This window comes from Durio zibethinus, chromosome 2 (genome assembly GCF_047325235.1).
Source record: "Durio zibethinus cultivar Kanyao isolate XHJ-2024 chromosome 2, ASM4732523v1, whole genome shotgun sequence".
In the NCBI taxonomy this organism is placed as follows: Eukaryota; Viridiplantae; Streptophyta; class Magnoliopsida; order Malvales; family Malvaceae; genus Durio; species Durio zibethinus.
The window spans coordinates 6,940,830-6,965,274 of NC_143163.1; the positions used below are offsets into that span (position 1 = coordinate 6,940,830).

The 24,445-nt window shown below is 33.0% G+C and overlaps 2 protein-coding genes and 1 pseudogene across 4 annotated transcripts; all 3 read left to right on the forward strand.

The window, feature by feature from the left end:
* The first annotated feature begins 888 nt into the window (after positions 1-888).
* On the forward strand, positions 889-5,117 carry LOC111308371 (beta-xylosidase/alpha-L-arabinofuranosidase 2-like). Its single transcript, XM_022906694.2, has 7 exons — positions 889-1,427; positions 1,931-2,218; positions 2,293-2,462; positions 2,558-2,655; positions 3,206-3,556; positions 3,747-4,157; positions 4,316-5,117. Exons 1-7 carry the CDS (start codon positions 981-983, stop codon positions 4,885-4,887), a joined length of 2,337 nt encoding a protein of 778 aa, XP_022762429.1. The 5' UTR covers positions 889-980; the 3' UTR covers positions 4,888-5,117.
* A 6,892-nt stretch (positions 5,118-12,009) lies between these two features.
* LOC111295062 (uncharacterized) lies at positions 12,010-16,985 on the forward strand (annotated as a pseudogene). Its single transcript, XR_016330431.1, has 3 exons — positions 12,010-12,201; positions 14,118-14,164; positions 14,319-16,985. The product of XR_016330431.1 is annotated as an uncharacterized LOC111295062 (transcript).
* Positions 16,986-17,280: 295 nt separating this feature from the next.
* On the forward strand, positions 17,281-20,779 carry LOC149519946 (uncharacterized). 2 transcript variants are annotated; one of them, XM_089748656.1, is made up of 4 exons: positions 17,281-17,547; positions 18,159-18,561; positions 19,468-19,527; positions 19,625-20,779. In XM_089748656.1, exons 2-4 carry the CDS (start codon positions 18,172-18,174, stop codon positions 20,093-20,095), a joined length of 921 nt encoding a protein of 306 aa, XP_089604782.1. In that variant the 5' UTR covers positions 17,281-17,547; positions 18,159-18,171; the 3' UTR covers positions 20,096-20,779. The 2 variants fall into 2 exon arrangements, with proteins under 2 accessions (XP_089604782.1, XP_089604779.1); XM_089748653.1 differs by having other exon boundaries at positions 17,281-18,561.
* Positions 20,780-24,445: the final 3,666 nt, after the last annotated feature.

Sequence of the window (24,445 nt, forward strand, 5' to 3'; positions counted from 1 at the left end):
TGTTACGTTGACGGATTTGGAGTAAAAAATTAGGAAAATTGTTTTTTCAGCCTTGGCTCACAGACGGACCAATCAAAAACACAGCTACTGATATTCAGCCAGGTTACAAAAAATGGGGGCAAATTGAAAGTCATGCTTCGGTTCTTTCACATTTTATCTGGGGATTGTCTTCTTCCCCCCAAATCCCCCACTTGGCTCGGCTCCAATGGCCTCCGAAGAATCTCTTTTCTAATAAAGGAAACTTCTTTTTAAACGCCAGTGTAGTAAATTTTAACCTTAATATAAATCTGATAAGGAATAATTGAAGGTTTTAATCCAAATTTTCTATTTCATTGATGTTTATCAAATATAATCGCTCAAGTCTAGGGGTTCTCTAAGAGAAGGGTTCAAAAGCAAGTAAGCAAATCAACCAAGGCATGACTTGGTTGTCAACTTTTGGCTGAAACTAAAGTTAAAACGGAGCCGAGATATGATCCCAAAATCCCTCACGTGATTTACAGAGAAGCGAGAAAAACAGGCCTAAAGTCTCGACTTTCGATGCTCTAACCTTACTCGATACACTCTTTGAAATCCTTTATAAAAGTTTTTTAACACTGACAAATCAAACAACCATGCATTTGAGTTTTCCCAAATAAAACAGCCTCGAGTCGAGTTAGAAAAAGGATGAATCCATCATGGACCCGAATAGCCTCTTTCTAAATGTTAGTCAAAAAAAATTTTTCTTAGATTCTCTCAAAATTTTGCGTTGGTTTCCCTCTGCCAAAAAACACGCTCCCAAAGAAAATTTAATGCGTCCCCACCAATTTTCCATCACGGGCTACTACAAAACAACGTTTGTTTTTAACTACTCTGCCCTCTATAAAAGTACCAAAGCTTAACCAACTTTTCATGCTGAAGTTTCCTCTAGTTTTTAGTCCCTTTATTATTATTATTTTTATTTTTGGGTTAGTAGTAACGGAGGATCAAAAGGGGTGGTCAAAATGACCTCCTTCTCCTCTGTTTTTGAAAACAGAGCACCTCAGGTCTCTGTTTTCCTCCGCTTCTTGATTTCTTTGCATTGTTTTTCATTGATCTCGGTTCGGGTTTTTGCGCAAACATCACCTGTTTTTGCCTGTGATACTACTAAAAATCCAAAGGTTGCAAGTTATGGTTTTTGTAACGCATCGTTGGGGACAGATATGAGGGTCGCTGACTTGGTGCAAAGGCTTACATTGCAGGAGAAAATTCTGTTCATAGTGAATAGTGCTGGGAGTGTTAGTCGGCTTGGAATACCAAAATATGAATGGTGGTCCGAGGCTCTACATGGAGTCTCCAACGTCGGTCCCGGTACCAAGTTTAGCAGCTTGGTTCCAGGAGCTACAAGCTTTCCTCAGGTCATCTTGACGGCAGCATCCTTCAACACTTCTCTCTTCGAAGCCATTGGCAGGGTAAAGTTGTTTTTTTTCTTATTTTGGATTTGTTCTTCTCCCAGGTTTATGTCGTTTTGCTTTTTGTTTTTATATCTCTTTCTGTCATTTCGCTTTTTCTTGTTGTTTTTCTTTTGCGTGTATGTTTTAGAAGATGATTCTAACTTAACGTGCATTGGATTTCTTTCAACGAGGATGGACTTTTCATTTTCCGATCGGTTGATTGAATTAAATTTGTTAGGTATGAAAACTAGAAAACCATGCAGAATTTGATGAGGCTAGCTGAAAGCTGCGTGGTTGAATTTCTTTTCACAGTTTTTGAAATTAGATGTTGAATGCATTATTTGTGTCACCGTGGTTGACATTATCATTTTCGCAATCAATAGCCTTGAGGGAATTATTCATTGGTTGTATAGTTCAAAAGAAGGCACATTGCTTACTGTGGTGCGTTTTTTGCAGCCAATCCGTGAGTAATGTTCAGTTTCTGTTATCCCCTTATTTATACCCATTTTTCACATTTTCAGGTGGTTTCGACTGAAGCTAGAGCAATGTACAATGTTGGATTGGCAGGACTAACATATTGGTCTCCAAACATTAACATATTCCGAGATCCTAGATGGGGAAGGGGGCAAGAAACACCAGGGGAGGACCCATTGCTCAGCAGCAAATATGGATCAAGTTATGTCAAAGGTTTACAACAAACTGATGATGGTGACCCTTCACTGCTTAAGGTTGCTGCGTGTTGTAAACATTATACAGCATATGATTTGGACAACTGGAAAGGAGTTGATCGCTACCATTTCAATGCTGTGGTACTTTAAGTTCAATCGAGTTTAATTTCTTTAGTCAAAGTTACCTTTGTCATGATTCGTTTGTGGATGGTTAGGTAACCCAACAAGATATGGATGATACATTTCAACCGCCATTCAAAAGCTGTGTTATTGATGGGAATGTAGCCAGTGTTATGTGTTCTTACAACCAGGTAAACGGTAAGCCAACTTGCGCAGACCCTGATCTTCTGGCAGGGGTTATTCGAGGGCAATGGAAATTAAATGGGTATATTCATTTCTCCTAACATTTTCAGGACAAAATTTTCCAAGGACGTATTTAGCAAGCAGTGTTTTGTTTACATGGCTTTTGGGTTGCTGCAGGTACATAGTTTCAGATTGTGACTCAGTAGACGTGTTCTACAATAGCCAGCACTATACCAAGACACCAGAGGAAGCTGCAGCCCTAGCAATTTCGGCAGGTGGCTCTGTTTCCTTTACTAAAAATGGAATGCAAGTGATGTCTGTTTGGTCCAATTTCTAAGTTGAAACAACTATTTTGTTCTGAGATGCTGAAGTTAGGCTAATTAATGGAATAACAAAACAGTATTTAAATAATTTCAGCATGACTATTTTTGAGAAGCTTTAATTCAACTATGGCTTTTATCAAAACTTCAGTTGAACCAAACTTGGAGTTTATGTCAGTTGGTTCATATAGCCACTCTTAAGAGGTGGCATCCTAGCACCTGTAATCCCTTCCTTCATCTCAAGGCTGTGGCATCTTATGTACCATTAAAAAAAAAAAAAAAAGAAAAAAACCTTCAGTTGAACCAAGCAAGCTTCTCCTGCTGGTAACTAAGAATGTTCTTAGTCTTAGATATAGGCAATAAAAGGAACATATGAATCAAAACATACTTAGAGAGATTGTACACTTGCTAGAATAAATATATTTGTTTCCACATTTAAGCAAAGTAAAATCTTAGTTAGTAAACCAGAATGCTCTGGTAATTGCTAAATGTTTTTATGTTCCAGGGTTGGATCTCAACTGTGGATCATTCCTTGGCAAACACACCGAGGCTGCGGTGAAAGCAGGACTTTTAAATGAGTCAGCCATTGATAACGCTGTCACCAACAATTTCGCTACTTTAATGCGACTTGGCTTCTTCGATGGTGATCCTAGAAAGCAACTTTATGGAAAGCTTGGCCCAAAGGACGTGTGTACTCCAGAGAATCAAGAGTTGGCCCGTGAAGCTGCAAGACAAGGGATTGTGTTGCTCAAGAACAGTGCAGGATCGTTGCCTCTATCTCCTACTGCTATCAAAACCTTAGCAGTAATTGGACCTAATGCCAATGTCACAAAAACTATGATTGGAAACTATGAAGGTAGTCAAACAAATTACTTGTGATTACGAACTTGGCTATTTGATACTTAAAAAGTATTTAACTATTATCATTTGGAAAAGTCTATTGCTACATGGTTTTCTTCTTGACAAGTTTACAATTAGACAAGCTTCAAACAAATATTAGTAATTCATGTAACATGATCAACTTACATCATTGGAAACACTTGCAGGCATTCCATGCAAATATACAACACCTTTGCAGGGTCTAACTGCTTCAGTGGCAACTACTTATGTTTCTGGCTGCTCCAATGTGGCTTGTGGCACTGCCCAAGTAGATGCTGCTAAGAAAATAGCTGCCTCAGCAGATGCCACTGTACTTGTGATGGGCATAGATCAATCACTTGAAAGAGAGAGCTTTGACCGAGTTGACCTTCTTTTGCCAGGACAGCAGCCACTTCTAATAACAGAAGTTGCGAAGGCGGCCAGGGGACCTGTGATTCTTGTCATCATGTCTGGAGGAGGCTTTGATATATCATTTGCCAAAAGCAATGACAACATTACAAGCATTCTTTGGGTTGGTTACCCCGGAGAAGCTGGCGGAGCTGCCATAGCCGACGTGATTTTTGGGTATTATAATCCAAGTAAGTCTTTCTACATTTCTCCTGACTTTCAATATAAATGTAGTTGCTTTCCTGATAAGTATGCATTTTTCCTGGGATCACTGCAAATGAATTTCGCTTCTTTTTGTTTAGATAAAAAAGTTAGCACTTCTATTAAATCCTAAATGCCATTGTTCCAGGTGGAAGGCTGCCAATGACATGGTATCCTCAATCATATGTTGACAAGGTGCCAATGACAAACATGAACATGAGACCGGATCCTTCCAATGGGTATCCAGGCAGAACCTACAGATTCTACACTGGGGAAACTATTTATACATTTGGAGATGGACTAAGCTACTCCAACGTCAGCCATCAATTAGTTAAAGCACCCAAACTAGTATCCATCCCCTTGGAGGAAGACCACGTTTGTCGCTTATCTGAATGCAAGTCAGTTGAGGCTGTTGAACAAAGTTGTAAAGATTTAGCATTCGACATACATTTGAGAGTTCAAAACAAGGGTAGATATAGCGGAAGCCACACAGTTTTCTTGTTTTCCTCTCCCCCATCAGTGCACAACTCGCCTCAGAAGCATTTGTTAGGATTTGAGAAAGTTGTCTTGACAGAAAAGTCAGAGTCATTGGTGAGATTCATGGTGGATGTTTGCAAGGATTTGAGTGTAGTTGATGAGCTTGGAAGCCGAAAGATTGCATTGGGACAACATTTGCTGCATGTGGGGAGCTTGAAACATTCATTGAATTTGAGGGTTTGAAAAGAAGTTTTTCTAAATCCTCATGCATTTTTTTTTTCTCTTTTTATATCTGACCTTTTCTTTCTTTTCCTTCTCTTTGCCTAAGGCAAGCTAGGGTGGCAAATAGAGCCTGAAATAAGTTGAGAGAGTTATTAGCAATTTTCTCAATTTTTTATCGTATAGCCAATTGTTCAAAATTCAAGAATTTGAAATCCAAAATTGAAAAGAAAAAAAAAAAGTGTTCATTTTCATGTTCTTGTTCTTATAGACTACTAGTTCTGTGACTTTTGTCAGTGTATATGATAGGTATAAGAATCAAATTATTCAAATCAATTAACATAGAAGCAAAGCAATTGCTTAAAGAAATGGGGAAAAAGAAGACAATCAGACCAGTTTTTTATCCTTTTCTTGCTCATTCATTACTTTAGAAATACATTGAAATCCTTGAAGCCTTGCAAATGAGGGTGAACATTTTGTTCTCATTGAAAAAGGAATATTTATCTGATGCTAATCAAACTTCCGAGTGTTAATTGAAGGCCAAGTTCATGATAAAAATAGTCCATTGAAATGTGTATATATATATATATATATATATAAGTAGAGAAAAATCACTTTAAAAATAGTCCATGATAATATATATATATATATATACACTAATTCAAGAATTTAATTAGATTAATTCATGTAATTATCTTTAAAATATGAGATTTAATAAATTTAAAATTTAAATCCTAACACCTACGATCCCTTTCCTTATCTTCATATTGCAGTCTCTTTGTATAAAAAATATATGCAGCTTGTTACTGTTTGATTTGCTTATATCATGATAAGGAGAGATGAAGTCGTTAGGAAGCAGAAGTTATTTCCGAGTCAAAGAATAAATTAAGGCCCATTTAAATATCAAGCTAGGCCTAACCAAATCTGGGTCGAACCTGGGTTGGGCAATTAGTAGACTGCTTATTAGATAAATTTACATGCAATCTATGAATATGATAATCAACAATTATTACCAAATCAAGTCCGAATAAAATGCTGCCCAAAAAAAAAAAAAAAAAAGGAAAATAAGCATCGAGATAATTTTTTGATTTAACACTTTTATCATGCAAATGTGAATAAAACACAAATATATATTTTTAAATTCAAAGTTTTATTTTAAATATATTGTAATTTGCTTGCACTCACATTAAAAGAAAAATAAGATGGTTTCTTTTCTAACGGAGGGGATCGGAGCATATAGAATATGTGAGAGTTTCACACATGCCCTCTCACTTTCATTCTTCATTTTTTTAAATAAAATTGTATCGTGAGTATCCACCATGCACAAGCTCTCATTATCATTGGCTATTACAAATCAAATCCCCGTATTACTCCCAACACTCTTTGATGAATGATTGCAATATAAAACATGAAAAACATTAATAATTGGTTGAGATTCTAGTTCTTACATTACTTTATCAGACATGATTTGTCCGTACTTAATTAACAAAGAAAAGAAGAAAGAGAATGCTCTACTCCTTATGTTTTCTATCAACCCTTTTCGATCATGTGCCATACACTTTTAGTTTTAAATTATAATAATTGTATGAATTAAAAGTGATCAAAGACAAAGCGAATCCAAATTCAATAGACATGTCTAAATATTAAGCTTAAACCCAAGCTCCATTTGTTTAAGTTCATTTAAGTTCTTCTATATTAAAAATTTATTTCATATTAATAATTTTAAATAAATAAAAATATTATTTTTGAAAAAAAAATAACATCTCAAATTAATTTGAACTTCAAAATTTTTGTTCAAAATTGATTTAAATTGAGTCATGCAAGCTACTTATCCATCTAAAGTGTTCTTAATTGAACTAGACGGTTGCCACGCAAATAAGTTTAACGGAAACAAATTTAAAGGCTTTAATTAGTTGGAAGAATATAATAAGGTAAAAATTAAAAATTTATTAATTTAATGATTAAATTATAAAATAAAAAAGTTTTTATGAATTTTATATATCAAATTAACAAATTTTTTATTCTCAATCTTTTTCATCTTTCTTATCAAATAAAATCAAAGTAAAATTGTTATGTAATGATAAAATATTGAAATTTTAATTTTAATTTTTTAATTAAAATTAAAATTTTAATAATTCAAATAAAAAAATTTAAAACTGTTATAAATTTATAACAATTTAAAAATTATGTGATGTCATATTCAAAACTGTGCATCTTTAAAAAAATAATGAGTGTTTGGCGAAAAGGAAAACAAAAAGATGATTAGGGAGTAGTCAAGATGGTTAGTTGGAGAAGACAATGACAAGAAGAGACCATCGAGTAGGGTTGCTTAAAAATGATGAAAACAAATGGCTTAATGACGTTGTTAAAAGACCAAATAATAATAATAATAGTTATTATTATTATAATCAACATGTCCCTTCCACGTCACCAGCCCTCCGTTTTTGAATATTCTACAACTTGGAATCGGCCAATGAAAGGAATCGTGACCTAATCATTGGAATCGGCCAATGAAAGGAATCATGACGAACCAATTTTTTAATGACTAAATTACCCCCATAGGATTTTCTAAAATTTTTATTTGGGGTTTTTGGGTCCAAAGATCCTCCAAGAGGCCCTGGGATTATTGGGCGATAATATTGATTGTAAAATATAATTCATATTTATTAAATTTTATAACTTATTTGATTAGTCTCAAATGTCTATGCCAGCAAAATTTTTTTCGTGAAAGATGATGTCCATTTAAGGTAAATTTAATTAAAAAAAGCTATACATGTAATTTTACATTTTGATATAAATAATTAAGATATAACAATATTAGATAAACATTTTTTGAACAGATTTTATCGTTCTATTTATATTTATTTATTAAATTTAATAAATAATTATAAACAATATTTTAAATTTATTAATTTAATAAATAAATTATTAATATAATAAAATTTATTTGTACTCAATTTATTTACATTTGAGAGTGTGAATGAATAAAAATTTTCATGAATAGTTTTTAAACAACTTCAATTTTTATTTATTTATATTCAATTATTAAATTTAATAAACAATATTAGATAATATTTTAAAATTAATTAATTAAATAAATAATTTTTAAACATAATAAAATTATTTTATATTCAGTTTGTTTACATTTTTAATCAGTTAAAAATGTGAATATAATTTTTAATACTCATAGAAAATAAAAATATCTCACCAATGAAATTAAAAAAAAAAAAAACAAAAAAAAAAGCTTAAATTGTTTTTTCTTTAAAAAAGGAAAAAGAAACCTCTTTTTGTCTTTATGAAATAAAAGGGTAGTTTTGTCATTAGGTCATCAGTTTGCATCAAGACCGAGTTGGCCTAAAACACCCTAAACATATGGTGTTTTGTCTCCTACCATGAGTTAACAAAGCGCCGACATCCGGCACGTTAATCGCACTTACACGCGTCATTCTCCGGTTCGTCTGACATTTCACAAGGCAAATTACTTTGACAAATAGAAGCCAATAAAAATCCAGCAAGGATTTCGTCCTCAATATGCGTGACCGTATGAGATCAGGACCTCGTAAGGTTTGAAAGCAATGGAGATTCCTTGGCATTGTGGGCTCCGCGGCGTTATTGGGGCGTTACACATTCATTTGCGAAATCTTCCAACCACTGACAGTTGCGTCTCCTACACAGCTTCTGACACGTGGCAAACAGTGATTTTGGTTGCCATTTCGTTTTTCCCCATTGTGTCCACAGCTTTTTATTATATTTATATTAGTAAGATTTGAATTTTATTATTGAAAATAAATTTAACATTCAGACTCTTCAAAGAAATCCTAATTTTTTTTTTATAATACTTATGTCAAGTTTACATCATTATCGTTGAGTTTAGTTCATCAAACCTTACGTGGGCCATCTTTATCCTAACCAATTCAAAATGCCTGGATCCCGAAGATATTGCATTAGAAAAATTTTTATGATGTTTCAACATCTTGAATAGTTAGTTTGACTTCACCACAAACTTTTCACATAATTATCATATCATTTGTATGTTTCATAGGCTCTGTAAAATTCATCAAGATGGCTCAATTAGTTTTTAAAAATATTTAGATTTTTACTTATACAATCCGTATTTTTTGTATAAATCTTTATTCTTATATTATGATGAATATAGATTTCTCCTCAAAAGATTCTACAAAATAAATCATATCTAAATTCCTAAAGAACTCTCTCCTTTAAAAAAAAATCATGACGGTGATATCCCAAAATACATTCAACAATTACACTCTTGTCTTAAATAAATGAACTCCTCAAAATCCCTTAAATAATTGATATAGTGATTTATCCGGAAACTTATAAATTTTGATATCCTTAACCTTCAAAGCTCCATTTAAAGGTCAATTACTGTAGTATGCACTCTATTATTATTTTTTTCAAGTATATCTAAGAAAAAATGAGGGATAATTCTCCGATAGGAAAATTATTTGACCAATGCAATTTAAATTATGGATTGAATTTTTTTTTAAAGTTTTGTTAACGAGTATTTTGAAAATATTTTTTAAAATTATTATATAAATATATATATATGATTTCAATTCATTAAAAATCAACATATTAATTATTGACTATTATATTTAATGACAGATATTATTATAAATAAAATATTAACTTTAAAAAAGTTTGAATAATACTTGTCAACAATTATTATTAATGTTTTAAATTCTAAGCTTAATTATAATAAATTATATAAAACATTTAAGATTTCAAGTTGAAAGAAAACTTTAAGATTCAAATATTCAATTTTTTTTTAAAAAAAAAACAAGTTTGATATGATATATAATAAACAATTTAACTTGAATAATATTGTATATTAATTATAAATGTTTGTATAAGAATCCCTAGATACCCTCCAAGAGTTAATAATCTGAAAAAGAAAATAATTTTTAAGAGAGTTTTTAAAAAGGATCGGATGGTGGCCAACGCATCTCCAAAAGTTGCCAACGCGTGAGAGGCACAAGAAAGCATAAATTTAAAAAACTTCTATAATAACAAATTATGTTTATCTCAAGTGTTAATTAAGGAGGCCAAGCGTGCAGTTTGAGATTCTCGTCAATTATACACACTTTGAGTTGGATGCAGCGAACTGGCAGTGAAGGAAGAAGCTATCGAGCTTGCCCTCGTCACAAATAATACCCTGTTTCCTTTTTTTGCTGTCTGGCTTCGAGCGCAGCCGGCTACTTGACCTGACTTGGCTTGCATTTGTGAAATGTGGGGTTGGCACCCCATGTGTTCCTCGCAATTTTTGTCGGTTTATATATTACTTTATCAAATAAAATTATGCTTTTGATTTTATTAAATTGTTTAGTGTAGATTTAAGATATATGACTTTTAAATTGTTTTATTATTTTTTAAAAATTATAATAAAGTATTTGAAAAAAATTTTAATTATTTATTATTCATTGAAATTGATTATATAAAAATATAATTTAATAAATATAAATACAAAAATAAATATAAATATCATAATTTGATACGCACACGAAAAATATCATACTCACCCGATAATAACCCATTGTCATCCCTCTCCACCCGATTAGTCACAGTAACTTATGTTGGGGGAGAGGAAATATTGGTTTGAACTTTGGACAATCCTTTAATGCCTAAGCGCCCTCCTGTCGTTGGGCCAAATATTCGTTGGCTTTTATTCTTTATTATAATATATTTATTTCATCACGCACAATTAATATATTAGATTATAAATACAAGTTACAAACTAAGATCCATTGGCTATAAATTTTCAGCCCCTTTTGGATTAATTTTTGATTTTTTAAAAATTGAAGTATATAAAAGAAATGAATCAATATAATCAACGAAGTTATTTCATTTACGATTAATAAAATTTTAGATTTTATAAACAAAATTAATATGATTATACATATCTCTCAAAATATATTTAAAAAATTAAATAAAAATAAGACAATGATAATTTTTAACCTTATATAAAATTATAAAAAAATTATATTATCGATATATAAAAAATAAATTCAAATGAATATATATTTATTATATAATAACAAAATTCAAGTTGGAGATCAATATGCTTCGTTTATTATAGAAAATTTTATTTTTTTAGATGAGTCGGTAACAATTGCTTTAAAACTACTTTTAAAAAATTTTGCTGAAAAATTCTTTTAAGACATTTTTTAATATTATTTTATATTAATAATATTTCATTGAATACAATAATTGATAATTTTTTTGAAATAATAATTGACAATTAATTTCTTGATTTCAAATATATTGAGTGAAGAAAAGGGTTTTGTAATTAATATATTTTCTCTTTTTTTTTTTTTATAAAATGTTCTTTTCTTTTTATAAAGAGATAGAAGAGAAAAGGTCCATTTCCAATTTAATATAAATATAAATGGTCGGTCTAAAATAATTGTCCTTATCTTAAAAAAAAGTATATCAACCAATAATATACTAATATATTTTTTATGATTTGAATAACTTTTTTATTGTAAAAAAATAAGGTTTTTTTTTTCTTCAGAAGGATGGCAATAATAGAGTAATATCTCTGGAGGTTTATATATAAAAGGAATATTGCGTTAAAAAATCAGCGCAGCTCTGAGCCCCTTTGCAAAGCAAAGTGAAGTAAGCCGATCTAACGTCAACTCCAGCCAAGCGGGCCAGCTGCTGAATGAGTAGAAAAGCGGGGCACATTCTTGGCAAACATTTTGGCGGTTTGCGAAGCTTCGATGAGTGACGCCACGCCAGGACACTCTTTTCACCTTAGCCACTCGTTCCTCTTCTAATTCGCCGTCGAGGCCCAGGGGAGACGATTCCCAGGAAAAAATCCCAAAAATCATAAGAAAAACTTTTTGAACTTGACATTTTTACCCTCCACAATCTTCCAAAGTGTGTCCACGAATAAGAGTAATTTAGACTTTTAGCATAACGTCCCTTTCAACGAAAAGCATGCATTATCCAAATCGGGAGGGTGTAAGGCTGTACGCCTGTACCAGTGGCTTCATTTCTGACAATCGAGGCTATTTTTGGCATTTAATGTTTTTCCAACAATTTTCTTTTTTTAAAAAAATAATTTTCACAAAAAGAAAAAATAAAATAATGAAAAAATAGGTGGTACTTTTCATTTTTCCATTTTATTTTATTTTGGTTTCTCCTTTTCCTCTTCCCACGCTTTGTTGAAATTCTCTTCTTTCTTTAATTCGTAAATAGTACCAAAAATTTATTTTCTCTGTTTTAAAGATTCTCCACCTTTCTTAACATGTCTTTAGTCGCTTCTCAGATCCCTCAGTTTTCTCCAAATTTTCTCTGAATTTGAATTTCTTCACGGTATATCTACAAATTCTTTTTCATTGCCTTCAAGCTTAATCATTTTATTGGTTATTGCTTCACAGTTTCTTATCTTATTTCATCAATCATGCCATCAATTTTGAGTTTCTAGCTTTTTTTTTTTTGTGTGTAACTTTGCTTCTTATGTGTTTCATGTAACTTTTTGTTTCCACGGTTTCAGGGAATCAATTGAGGGTTAGGTTATCGGGCTATGTTTGCATGGTTTTGAACTGTCATATTTTCATAGTTGTATTATTTGGATGGTGTATTAATTAATTTAAAGAAGGAAATTTGGTGAATTTTCCTTGTTGAGGTCTTTATATATAATTTTAATCTGGACAGAAAGTTATGTGGCTGAAACTAATCTGGGTTTGTTTTTCTTTTTATAAACGAATTAGTTCTCTGTTCTGATCTGGTTTTTGAGTTTCAAGGGTTTAAGTTAACTTATTTGTTCAAATAGTAGCATGCTCTGCTGGCAACTGCTGTTGATTTTATTGTTTTTTGCTTGGATCCCAGAGGTTCTACTTGTTTCTGTGTTGTGTAATTGTATTTGAGTGATTCTACTTAGTTTGTAAAGCTCAAGTCTTGAGTTGTTTGTGAGAGTTGTAGTTTTAGATCTACTGTTTAAGATGAAAGTGTTTTTGTTTTGGCTGTAGTTTTTGTAATATAAAAGGTTTTGAATGATTTTTTATGTTAACTGTACTCCTTGCTTCCTTGTTCTGTATTTATCAGTGTATATGACCGTCTTTTTTTGTCTAGATCCATGTACTTAGTAGAGATTGTGGATTTTAGATTAACTGTCATAGATTCTAGGACATGGTGTTGATTTCTAATTCAAGGGATCGGGTGACAAATGATAAACATGTTACTGGTCACAACATTTTAACATCTAATAAAGAATCTAACATGTTGGATCTTAAGTCTCAACCATAGACTATAAGGCTAGGATAGACAATTGTCTGTTAATAATCATCATCATCACCTTTCCATATTAAGATTAATGAGTGGAAAAAATCCCTGAGCTCTAGTATTTTAGTTAATTTTGTGAAATTTAAGTTTAGAGAAAATTTTATGGCTTTATTATCTTCAAAAACTTTGAAGAAATTGTTTTCTTATCTATGACTTTAAATTTTCTTTTATTTTACTGCTCAAGTAATAAATAAAGTGGCGTAACCATTGACCATTCACGCAATTAGAAGTGCTTTGACTTCATAGTTAAGGCTATTTGATGAAAGTAGACAGTTCTTTAGGTTTTCAGTGCTTTGTTCTATCCAAAGGTGTACAATATTTTTAGGTAATGAACTTTTTTAAATTTATTTATGAGATTTGTTTTCTATTATGATCTGCTTTTTCAGTATGCTGGGGATAAATGCATCTGGTAGAAAAGGATTTTGAAAAAAAAAAAAAAAGAATTCTAAAAGAAATAGTAAACTTGAATATAATCCTAGAAGAATCTGCATGGAACTTTGTTACTTAAATTGATATTTCCAGATATATTTCGCATAACACAGGCCCCTAGCTTAAATGGGGAATTATTTATAGTTTGTTCGTTAATACCTTTTTGGAACTTTGGAATTCGATTTTCGTTTTTAACATAACTGAATTAATCCCATTTTCTTTTTAGAGAGTAATAAATTTATCTGTTTCAGGGTGAAAGGTGTAATTTATGCATTATTATTAATAATTTGATTCTCATTTATTTTTATTCATCAACCACCTTAGAACAACTTTATCTTCATTCCAGAATAAACAGAAAAAAAACATAAAACCCTAGACTTGATGAGGGCCTCACCTGCCCATGATTTCGATCTGTCATTTTAAACAGTATTGATGGTTACATCTGTACTGAAATTGTTGCTAGTGCCTCTTAAGACGATGGTTATGAGTATTTTTCATCCTTTTGCGTTGTACTGCAGGTTGTGTTGCGTTGATTCGATTTCCAAGAATATTCTGGAACTAGAATGTGCAGCTAACTTTTCCTTATATATCTTCTTGTGGTTTAAGTTTTAATGTTAAAATATCTAATTAATGCTGTGGAAATTGGTATTACTTATAATATATTTGAATGGCTTTTATTATTGCCTTATTGTGTTGCTTCATTTGTTTTTTCTTGTTAGGGTTAATGACACCAAGCTATCTGTCAATAAGGAGCACAAGACGCTCCAGATATCTCTTTGCATCCACTTTGAATGTTCTTATAAAAGGATTTTATCCTAGAAATGTTGTCAGATACATCGGCAATTAAGCTTTTACATAATTGAAGTCTGTGCTGTTGTTGTAGACACTTGATAAGATGGACCGAGCAGATACATCAGGGTTTGTAAGTGGAGGAGGAATGCTATTGGAATTTCTTGTATTTCTTAATTTGTTTCTGATATATTTACCAGTTAGTGGCATGTATTAAAGATTTTTCTGTAAGGTAGGTGTCCTTTTCCTTAGTGCTATAGTTTACATCATCTAGAAAGGATATGGATTTGAACAAGAATGTACAATTTTCTCTTGTGTCCGAACTCTCTAGAAATGAAACTTTTGGTGATACCACCTTACGCCTGAACGTTCTTGGCTGTGGAGGAAGCAACAATGCCAGATTTGGAAGTACTCAAAGCAATCTTCATGCTGATCTTTCTAGTGCACCTGATGATGGCTGCAGGTTGGTTCTGGGGTTGGGTCCAACACCAAGTGTATACTGTGATAATTATTACAATGTTGGTCACAACAGGAACATATCACCAACTGCTTTATTCAGTCAGGGCTTGTCAGCTGAGGATAACTCAATCCTAAAACTTGGCCCTTCTGCAGGGACTAAGGAAGGTATGAGTCTGTTAGAATATTCTCTGTCAACAGAAATTGATGTTAGTATGCCTCTTCAAAACCAGGTTTCTGCTGAAGATAGTAGACTTTCAATACATGTCGTGGATGAGGGTTCTACTTCAGCCAAGAAATCTGGTGGCTATATGCCATCACTCCTCCTGGCTCCAAGAATGGATAGTGGAAAACCTTTGGTGCAGACACGAGAACTTTTTCAGTTTGGAGCCAAATCTCATTGTCATCAATTTCACCAAAGTTGTGATCCCACTGCTCAGACAGATTTCTCTGTAGACACTCTTTCTGAGCAAACCACCACTATGACATATTCAGATAACCGAACTAGCATGAAAAAATGCAAATTTACTGGTTGCTCAAAAGGAGCAAGAGGGGCATCTGGTCTTTGTATTGGTCATGGGGGCGGACAGAGATGCCAAAAACCAGGGTGTAACAAAGGTGCTGAGAGCCGAACTGCCTACTGTAAGTTTCATGGTGGAGGGAGGAGGTGCCAGCACTTAGGTTGCACTAAAAGTGCCGAGGGGAAGACCGATTTTTGCATAGCACATGGAGGAGGCAGACGATGTGGGTTTCCTGGAGGGTGCACAAAGGCTGCACGAGGTAAATCGGGGCTTTGCATTAGACATGGTGGGGGTAAAAGGTGTAAGGTGGAAGGTTGCACACGCAGTGCTGAAGGACAGGTTGGTTTGTGCATCTCTCATGGCGGTGGACGTCGTTGCCAGTTCCAGGGATGTGCTAAGGGTGCTCAGGGAAGTACTATGCAGGGATGCACTAAGGGTGCTCAGGGAAGTACTATGTTTTGCAAGGCTCATGGTGGTGGAAAACGTTGTATATTTGCAGGGTGTACCAAAGGTGCTGAAGGGAGCACACCATTGTGCAAAGGACACGGTGGGGGAAAGCGTTGCCTCTTCAATGGTGGTGGCATTTGTCCCAAGAGTGTGCATGGGGGCACCAACTTTTGTGTTGCGCATGGTGGTGGGAAGAGGTGTGTAGTGCCAGGCTGTACAAAGAGTGCACGTGGTCGCACTGATTGTTGTGTCAGGCATGGTGGTGGAAAGCGGTGCAAGTTGGAGAATTGTGGCAAGAGTGCCCAAGGAAGCACAGACTTCTGCAAGGCCCACGGTGGAGGAAAAAGATGCTCCTGGGGGGAGGGCAAATGTGAGAAATTTGCAAGGGGCAGGAATGGTCTGTGCGCTGCACACAGCAGTATGGTGCAAGAGCGGGTGGCAAGTAAGGGAGGGCGTATTGCTCCTGGAGTTTTCATTGGGCTTGTATCGGCATCAACCACAGGAAGCAGCTTTGACAACAATCATTCATCCTCTGGAACTAGTGTTATTTCTGATTGTATTGATTCCCCGGACAAGCCTGCAGAAAGGCAACAACTCATACCGTCTCAGGTATTGGTTCCTCTATCAATGAAATCCTCATCCTCTTACTCAAGTTTCTTTAGTGCTGAGAAGCCAGATGAAGGAAGGAATGGTTATGGCATGGGCATTGGTGGCCTTGCTGGTAACAAGAGCTTTGACTTCGTGGTTCCGGAGGGGAGGGTCCATGGTGGGGGTATCTTGTCCTTGCTTGGTGGAATTTGAAGAATCCCATTGATGGAATTTGAAGTCAAAATTACTACATTTTTTTTTGGTTAAGGGGGAGAGGGGGGGGGGGGGGGGGGGGCGCAAAGCCCTATCACAAGGCAGAGTGGGGAGGCTTGATTTGAAACCATGCCTTTATATCTTCTTAAAGGCTTTTATGGCCACTAGGCCACGAAACAGAAGACAAAATTACTACATGTAGAAATCTAGTCTGGATTTTTAGGTTATTTTACAACCATGGGAGTTGTTTATAAGATTTGGTTGCTGTCGAGAGACGCAGTAAATATAGTTTGTGTTGATTAATGGTGGTATAATTGTCGCAATAATGTTTTTTCCGAGAAATATATCTCTATCATCTGGTTTTGCTTTCCAGAGTAGCCTCGAAAACTATCCCTAGAAACACAGTATTGGACCATTGATGCATGGCTGCTGTAATCTTCAAAGGTTAAAACTGATATGATAGACAGCGGCTATGTTTCTGCCATTAGCTTCTTTTTAAATTATTTTTTTTAAACTTTAAATTTTAATTTACTCATGTCACTTGAAGAAGATAATTTTATATATTTAACGATACAATCCAAAATTACCACAAAAATTTCCTTAGGGAAATACGGAACTTCCTTAAGGGAAATGTTTTGATCATAATTTAATGAATGACTTCGTTAAAAAAAAAACAGTGGAGAAAGTAAAAAGCAATAGGATGTTACGTGCGCCCCGCATAGCAAGGGCACTTACATTCAATCAATCCAACTTAGATCCCTTTTGTACTTTGCTAGCTCAGTTGAGTCCTAACGGTACATAAAGAGAAACAGAGCTCTCACTAACCGCGCAAACTATCTTGTTCTTCGCTGCAATTTAAAAAATGAGAGTCAGAAAAAACTTCATAGAGCTGGTGGTTCATCCTTCGCCTTTCACCTTCGAAATTCTCTTTTAGGTATTTACTTCCAAATTTCTTCGAATTTTCTTTCTCCAATTTCATTTTCGATTTCTCGTGCTTTTTATTAGGTTATAATGACTTTGGCCTTTTAGTTTTGAATTGAATGCGAAATTCTTTTCTTTGATATATTCGTTTGCTGTTTTTAATTCGGAATTGAATCGGTTGAATTACATTGGTTTTTCTGTTTTGAATCTTGATCATCACCTTCACTTTGATTTTCTGGTAGCGTTCTTGATCTCTTTTTTTTTTTTTTTGTTTTAGAAAAAAAATTTTGTTGCTCATTTTCTTTTCTCTGCTTTGAGATTTTACCACTCAACATTCGTCGAATTTTTCTCCTTTGTTATTATTTTCCTTCAACATATTTTATTTTTCTTTCGTGAAAATGGAATTTTCAGCAATTCAACCAATCGATTCCACTTATCTATTGCGTCAAAAAACAGATCACAAACTTTGTTTTGGCGGGAATTAGAACTTTTAAAAAGGATAAAAAAGAAACTAGAAATTATTAATCGCCAGAAAATAAATGAATCAATTCTGTTGCTTAATTAAATTTTCATAATAATCCAAAATTTCTTTTGATGATAATTGATGATCAATACAAAATACAGAAATACAAACTCAATGGACTCTTACAACGAAAGCAACAAACTCAACGTCCTAAACAGCAACATTTCAAAGCTGATGATTCCAGCAAGAAGCCGTGCTAACTACTATTCATCACCAGAGAACCTCATAAAGTACCTGCGCTCCAATTCTCTGTCCACTAATGGCAACAGTGGCTCCTCCGGGAAAAGCAGCTTCAGATCATCAGTTTCGCCACAGTCGGAGAAGACACCAGTGAAGGTGGTGGAGGAGGATGTACTCATCATGGATGGAGTTCTTGTTGCTTCTGATACTAACATTGTAGGATCTGGTTCTTCTTCTTCTTCAGGCAGTGTCGACTTCTACAAAGTAGATATTTGCAGGGCTTGGGAGGAGTTTGGTCATTGCCGATATGGATCCAAGTGTCAGGTATATTTCTTTGCTGCATTATCTAATATGCTAGGATTTCTTGATTATGTAAATGTTGTTTGGAATAAGGTATTGTTTAATAACTCTGTATTTGTTTTGAAACATAAGGTCTCTAACCTCGTGAATTTTTTGATACTCAAGTGTCAATATTTTGCATTCACTCTGAAATGGATTTTATCGTTTTGTTCAGTTTATGAACCTTTTTGCAAAATGAAGGAGGTTAGAGGACTGACACTTGAGCCTAATTCTCAGGAAAAGGACGAGTGGGGAAAACATATAAATGCACTTGCTTGGACTTAGTCGTTCTCTTTTATTTTGGTGTTATTGTCAATGTAATTGATGATTTAGTGTATTTGAGCTGTAAAAATCTGTCTGTGGCACCTGTTTCGGGGAGACTGAAGGACATTTGTGAATGGTGATCAATTGGTCTATTTGCATTTGTTGACTACGTTTAATGGTCGCTTTCTCCAGTGTTCTTTTGTGAGGAAATAGATTGAGAAAGCTATAAAGCCAAGATTTGACTCATTAAAAGACGATTCAGTGTTTCAGAAAGTGAATGTGCATGTGGGTATGAACTAGGATGGCTTAAAGTCATTAGATGCCAACTTAATAGGAGGCGCATTTTCTAGTACTGGCTGCAGCAAAGGAGCCTGACTTTCAAACCTTGAAATTTCAGTTGCCATGTCCTTGCTGAGAAATTGGAAGTTGCTGAGCTGTATAAATCGCATTGCTACAATGACCTCTTCCAGTCAAGCTGTTGTAGTCCCAGATTTTTTATCAAAACTACCTTTACATAAGCTGATCCAACTTTATTTACTGCAACGACCCAATTTTCTTTTTGATTGAATCCTTCTGAAAGGTGTTCATTTTTCACTAATTTATGAGGAAGCTTTAAATTTTTTGCAGTTTGCACATGGAAAGGAAGAGTTACGCCCCAGTTGTTTTCAATTCAGGAGCAAATCCGAGGTTAGCATCTAATTATTATTATCTGAAATATTCATATACCAAATCATTGATGCACTTAACTACTAGGTCATTGTGGGTTTCTGTCTGAGTTTTTTAGGCACAGATGTACAAGTCATATGCAAGCACTGTGTCATGCACATATGGCTCAAAATCCCGTCCTTTACAACCAGTCACAGAAACAGTAGCCATCATAGCCCCAAAGGACTCTTCTACCAGACCTGATTACATAATCCAAAGGTTCAACGTCCCCATCAAACCTGATGAGATAATCATCAATTCCCTCTCTACTGTCCAACCTGAAAGCACCCGCTTGACTACCAACTTCACAATGAAACCCAAAATCAATAAAACCTGCTCAACCTCCATGATGAGACCTGACACAAGTGCCACCACTTTCACCAATGGAAACTACTGGTCACCTCAAGATGATGGAATTGATGTTACCCTGCCATCCTTCCCTGGTGAAACCCCATCAAGGGGGGACATTGATGCATATATTGACAGTGTTCTCTACGGTCCTGCTACAAGGAGGAGGTTGCCAGTGTTTTCTGCCTTTTGTCCAGAGTAGTGATCTCATATATGCTCGAAAAACTCCTTTGATTCTCAACTTTGGAGCAAGGTGTAATCAATATTTTCTTGCTGTTTGGAGCAAGGTATAATCAATAATCAATATTTTCACTCTTCTCAGTTCTCATCCTCAGTCATGTTACCGCTCAATATTGAGGAGCAACCATAAACAATTTTCAAAATAAATGTATGATGCTCTGCATATATAACGGTTACGCTAGAATTTACAAACCAAATCCACATATAGATTCAGATGGTTTGCAGGGTGTAGATTTTAAATTTGTTGCGCTAATTTTTGATCGTTAGCTTCATGGAATTCTGTTTGTTGTACTCCCTCTCCCTTCTTTCCAGGTTCTAGTGTGTGTTTGTTCAGGTGCCTGTTTTTTCTCGCTCCTGCTTATGTTTTGCTGTTCTATTTAGTTATTGCAGTTGGTACTTTCAGTTCTGTGGTCACCTGAGGGCTAGTAATCCTAATTATCTTATAACAATATTGTTTGGAATTTCTTTTCTGTTATGAACTATAGGTGTTAACAGTTACCCATAACAAATTTTTCACAACAAATTCATCAATTTCATGTCCTTCCTTTATTGTGTTCTCTTTTATTTTACAGCCTGTGAGAGAAAGTATGCATATAATCTTTGTAGAGAACGCAAGGTAATTATTATTATACCTGTTATTTTAACTATCCAAAACCAAAAATATCTTTACTTTAATCTGTTCAAATTTCAGTACGTAATTTCTACAAAATCTTCATCATGGTTTTCGTCATTCATTCCCTCCGTCCCTCCCCCCAAAAAGAACCCGTCGTTTTTTCAGGTTCAGTAATCCCCCATGCCTCCACCCAACTCACCCCCAAACTTCTACCTGTCCCTAAGACGGCTCCAGTCATTGTCATGGGCGCCGGCGTCGCTTGCCTTGACGCCGCTACCGTCTCAACTTCGAAAACATCCCCTTCCTCCTCCTCGAGGCTTTGATGGCGTTAGTGGCCGCGTTCGGACCCACGTAGGATTTATTTAGAAGAGTGAGGAGATTAGTTTTAATAAGATTAAAAATAATAGTTGAATTGAAATTAATTTTTAAAGTAATAAAATTAAATATTGTAGCAATAAGTTTAAAATTAATGGTAAAAATATATGTTAGATGCAAACATAGTGATGGTATTGAAATGAATTGCAATAAGAATATAAATAATTATTAAAGATATTAAATTAAAATTTATATGTAATAAAAAATTTAAATTATAAAATAATAATATGTTTAACTATTAATATAATAATAATTTTTATTTTATTAATATAATAAAATTCATTTTTATATTAAATTTAAAAAATTTATTTTATAATTTTTTAAATTTAAAAAATAAAAAATAAAAAAAAATGAATCTATATGTGAGGACAACTGGTAATAAAAAAAGGAAAAAAACACCTCCAGTTGCCAACTGAAGATGCAAGTCAATAAAATACACAACCATACCGTATTGAAGGAGAGCCAAACGAAATGCCAGTGTGATTGAGGCTAAAAGGTGGCCTTAACCATGACGTTTCGGTAGCTCCAAAATGAAGCCTAACTTGCAAAAAAAAAAGTTGTAGCATTTTACGTAAACGGTGAGTTAGAAAATTTCCACCACAAACTTTAACAAATCAAAATCCAAATTTGATTTTAATAAATGTTAAAAATTTGCAATAAAATAAGAGAATTCATGATAACCTTAATTAAAAGTCATGATAATCTTAATTAAAACAATCTTTTTTGGGGAAATAATCTTAAAACAATCTTAATTACATTATAATCTAAATAATGGATGCAAATAAGAATGAAGAAAATGAGAAATTTACCTTGATTTGATCACAAGCAAAATCTCGTTTTGAAACTTCAATTGTATTGTAAAATTTAACCATTTTTTACATTCTATTTTCATGATAGAGTTGGTGAATCAATATTTATAAGTAGAAAAATATTGATATCTTTTTATATAGATTCAAAAGTTAAAATATGATCTGTTGAATTAATCTGTACTTTTTGAACAATTTACTTTAAATTGATTTAAATATAATTTTATTTATTCAATTGCCTTAGTATAAATTTAAAAATTAAATAAATATAAATAGGTGAAAGTATAATATTACTTAATTCGTTATAAACAGAATGTATGATTTAGCACGTATCTATCTATTATCAAATAAGATTGAAGAAAATGATAAATTTACCTTGATTTGATTTTTTATAAACAAAATCTCGTTTCGAAACTTCGCATATTTTGTAAAGTTTAATCACTTTTTCCATTTTATCTTCATGATAGAGTTGGTGAATCAATATTTATAAGTAGAAAAAAATGATATATCTTTAAATAGATTCAAAAATTAAAATTTGATTTGTCAAATTAATCTGTACTGATTTGAATAATTAACCTTAAATTGATTTAAATATAATTTAATTTTCTCAATTACCTTAGTATAAAATTTAAAAATTAACAAAATATATGTAGATGAAAGTATGACGGCACTTAATACGTTATAAACAGAATGTATGTTAAATTTTTTGCCAAAACAATCTATGTACAAAGTAAAGATGTTAAGGTTTACGGATGAGAGGGGATTTACCTCTTATTATGGAATTCAAAATCCGATCATAGATTTTGACTTGTGTAAAGAGCTTAAAAAAGTTCCCTTACTTATATTGTAATTTGCTCAACTCCACTGACGATTGTGATGATTAATGTGAGTGTTTGCAATAAAACCCATTATAAATCTGATTGAAATAAACATAAAGTAATAGTTTAACTTGGTTAATAATGCAATCTAATGATTTTTAAAAGAGTTTATCTTTCTCGTAAAGAAGGAAAATAAATAATTTGTGTTTGATATGAATTGAGTTTGGGCTCTGAGCTGCTATTTTTCACAAAAAAGATACGTAATTAATAAATTTTGCATTATAAAATGGGATAATGTTTTATATGACTCTTAAACTATTGTAGTTTGTTGAATTTGATATCTAAATTAAAAAAAATATTAAATAGATACTTAAATTCTGAAATCTAATATCAATTTGATCCAACAATTAATTCATTAGTCTAGTTGTTGACTTGACTATTTAAGCCAATAAAAATCTGTCGTCTGGATATAAAATGACATGCAAGCATGATATAGATTTCTTTGTTCTTTTTCTTATTCTTTCTCAATTTTTCTATTCTTTTTCTTATTTGTTTGATGCTTTGAACCCTAGAAAAGGATTTCCACCCAAAATAGTTTTTGGGGTCTTTAGTTTTCTCCATGGCTACCCTTTTTATATTAGATTTATCCTTTGGTTTATCAGCTAACCAACTGTCATTGATTTAGCTTTCCGTTTTATTTTTCAAATAAAAAAGGAAATTTCATCTAGTGGGTTCCTACCATCCACTCTTTTCCTTTTTCGTTTGATTTTTGAGCTGAGGCTTTGAGATTTTGTAAGAACGAAAAAGGGGTTGCTTTATCATTTTTAGGAAAATAAAGATAGGAAAAAACTTTATTTTTGAATTACAAAACTTTTGTCTTTTTATTTTACATTTGTCATGTTTTTCTGTTTCAAAATGAAAGGATTTAATTCAAATTATGACGCTTGTAATTTGAATTATAGAGATATTAGTATATATGTTTCCATAATTATAACCCATAAATTTTTGACATTTTCGAAATGTAGCTAGATGAGAAACCTTCATTAAATTTCCAAGTTCAAAACCTCAAGCATTGGGCTCACGTTTAAAACAAACATTCTTTGCCATAAAATTTGGGTAATGTTTTTCTTTTAGGTTCTTCATTAGGTTGATTTGACAATTTTCTTTCAGTTTTAGTGCTAATCCATGAAGAATTTTTACTGGTTTAAGCAAATCTCAAACAATGTTAGGTTGGAGAGAAGGCTTTCACTAGGAGATATATAGAATGTTAATGATGAATTTTTATTCGCAAACAATATTGTTTGTATACATGTTATGCTTACATGTTATTTTATGTTCGGATGATAGATTTTTATTGGCAAAAATAACCAAATTAGCAACCGGTTAACAGAGTTAATCTTAGATCAAATTGATACACGATTTCAAAGTTTATATATTTATTTAGTAAAGTTTTTAGTTTACATACCAAATTTGACAAATTACAATAGTTTAGAAGCTATATAAGAGATTATCCCTTTTAAAATAGATTAAAGAATGAGGTTTTTTATGTAGTTTTCTTTGCAAAAATCATTTTTTTTTAGGAGAATTCATGAATAAGCAACTAGATTTGAATAAGTTGCAATTTCAGACTACAACACAAATGGCATATAAAGGCATATATATTAGTCTCAAAACCTCAATTATTTGTCTCTAAATTATAT

Coding starts and splice junctions, on each gene's coding strand:
- LOC111308371 (XM_022906694.2), top strand. CDS start 981: ATGACCTCCTTCTCCTCTGTTTTTGAAAACAGAGCACCTCAGGTCTCT. Junction 1,428..1,930: donor TCTTCGAAGCCATTGGCAGG/GTAAAGTTGTTT, acceptor TCACATTTTCAG/GTGGTTTCGACTGAAGCTAG. Junction 4,158..4,315: donor TTTTGGGTATTATAATCCAA/GTAAGTCTTTCT, acceptor CCATTGTTCCAG/GTGGAAGGCTGCCAATGACA.
- LOC149519946 (XM_089748653.1), top strand. CDS start 18,139: ATGATCAATACAAAATACAGAAATACAAACTCAATGGACTCTTACAAC. Junction 18,562..19,467: donor GATATGGATCCAAGTGTCAG/GTATATTTCTTT, acceptor AATTTTTTGCAG/TTTGCACATGGAAAGGAAGA. Junction 19,528..19,624: donor AATTCAGGAGCAAATCCGAG/GTTAGCATCTAA, acceptor TGAGTTTTTTAG/GCACAGATGTACAAGTCATA.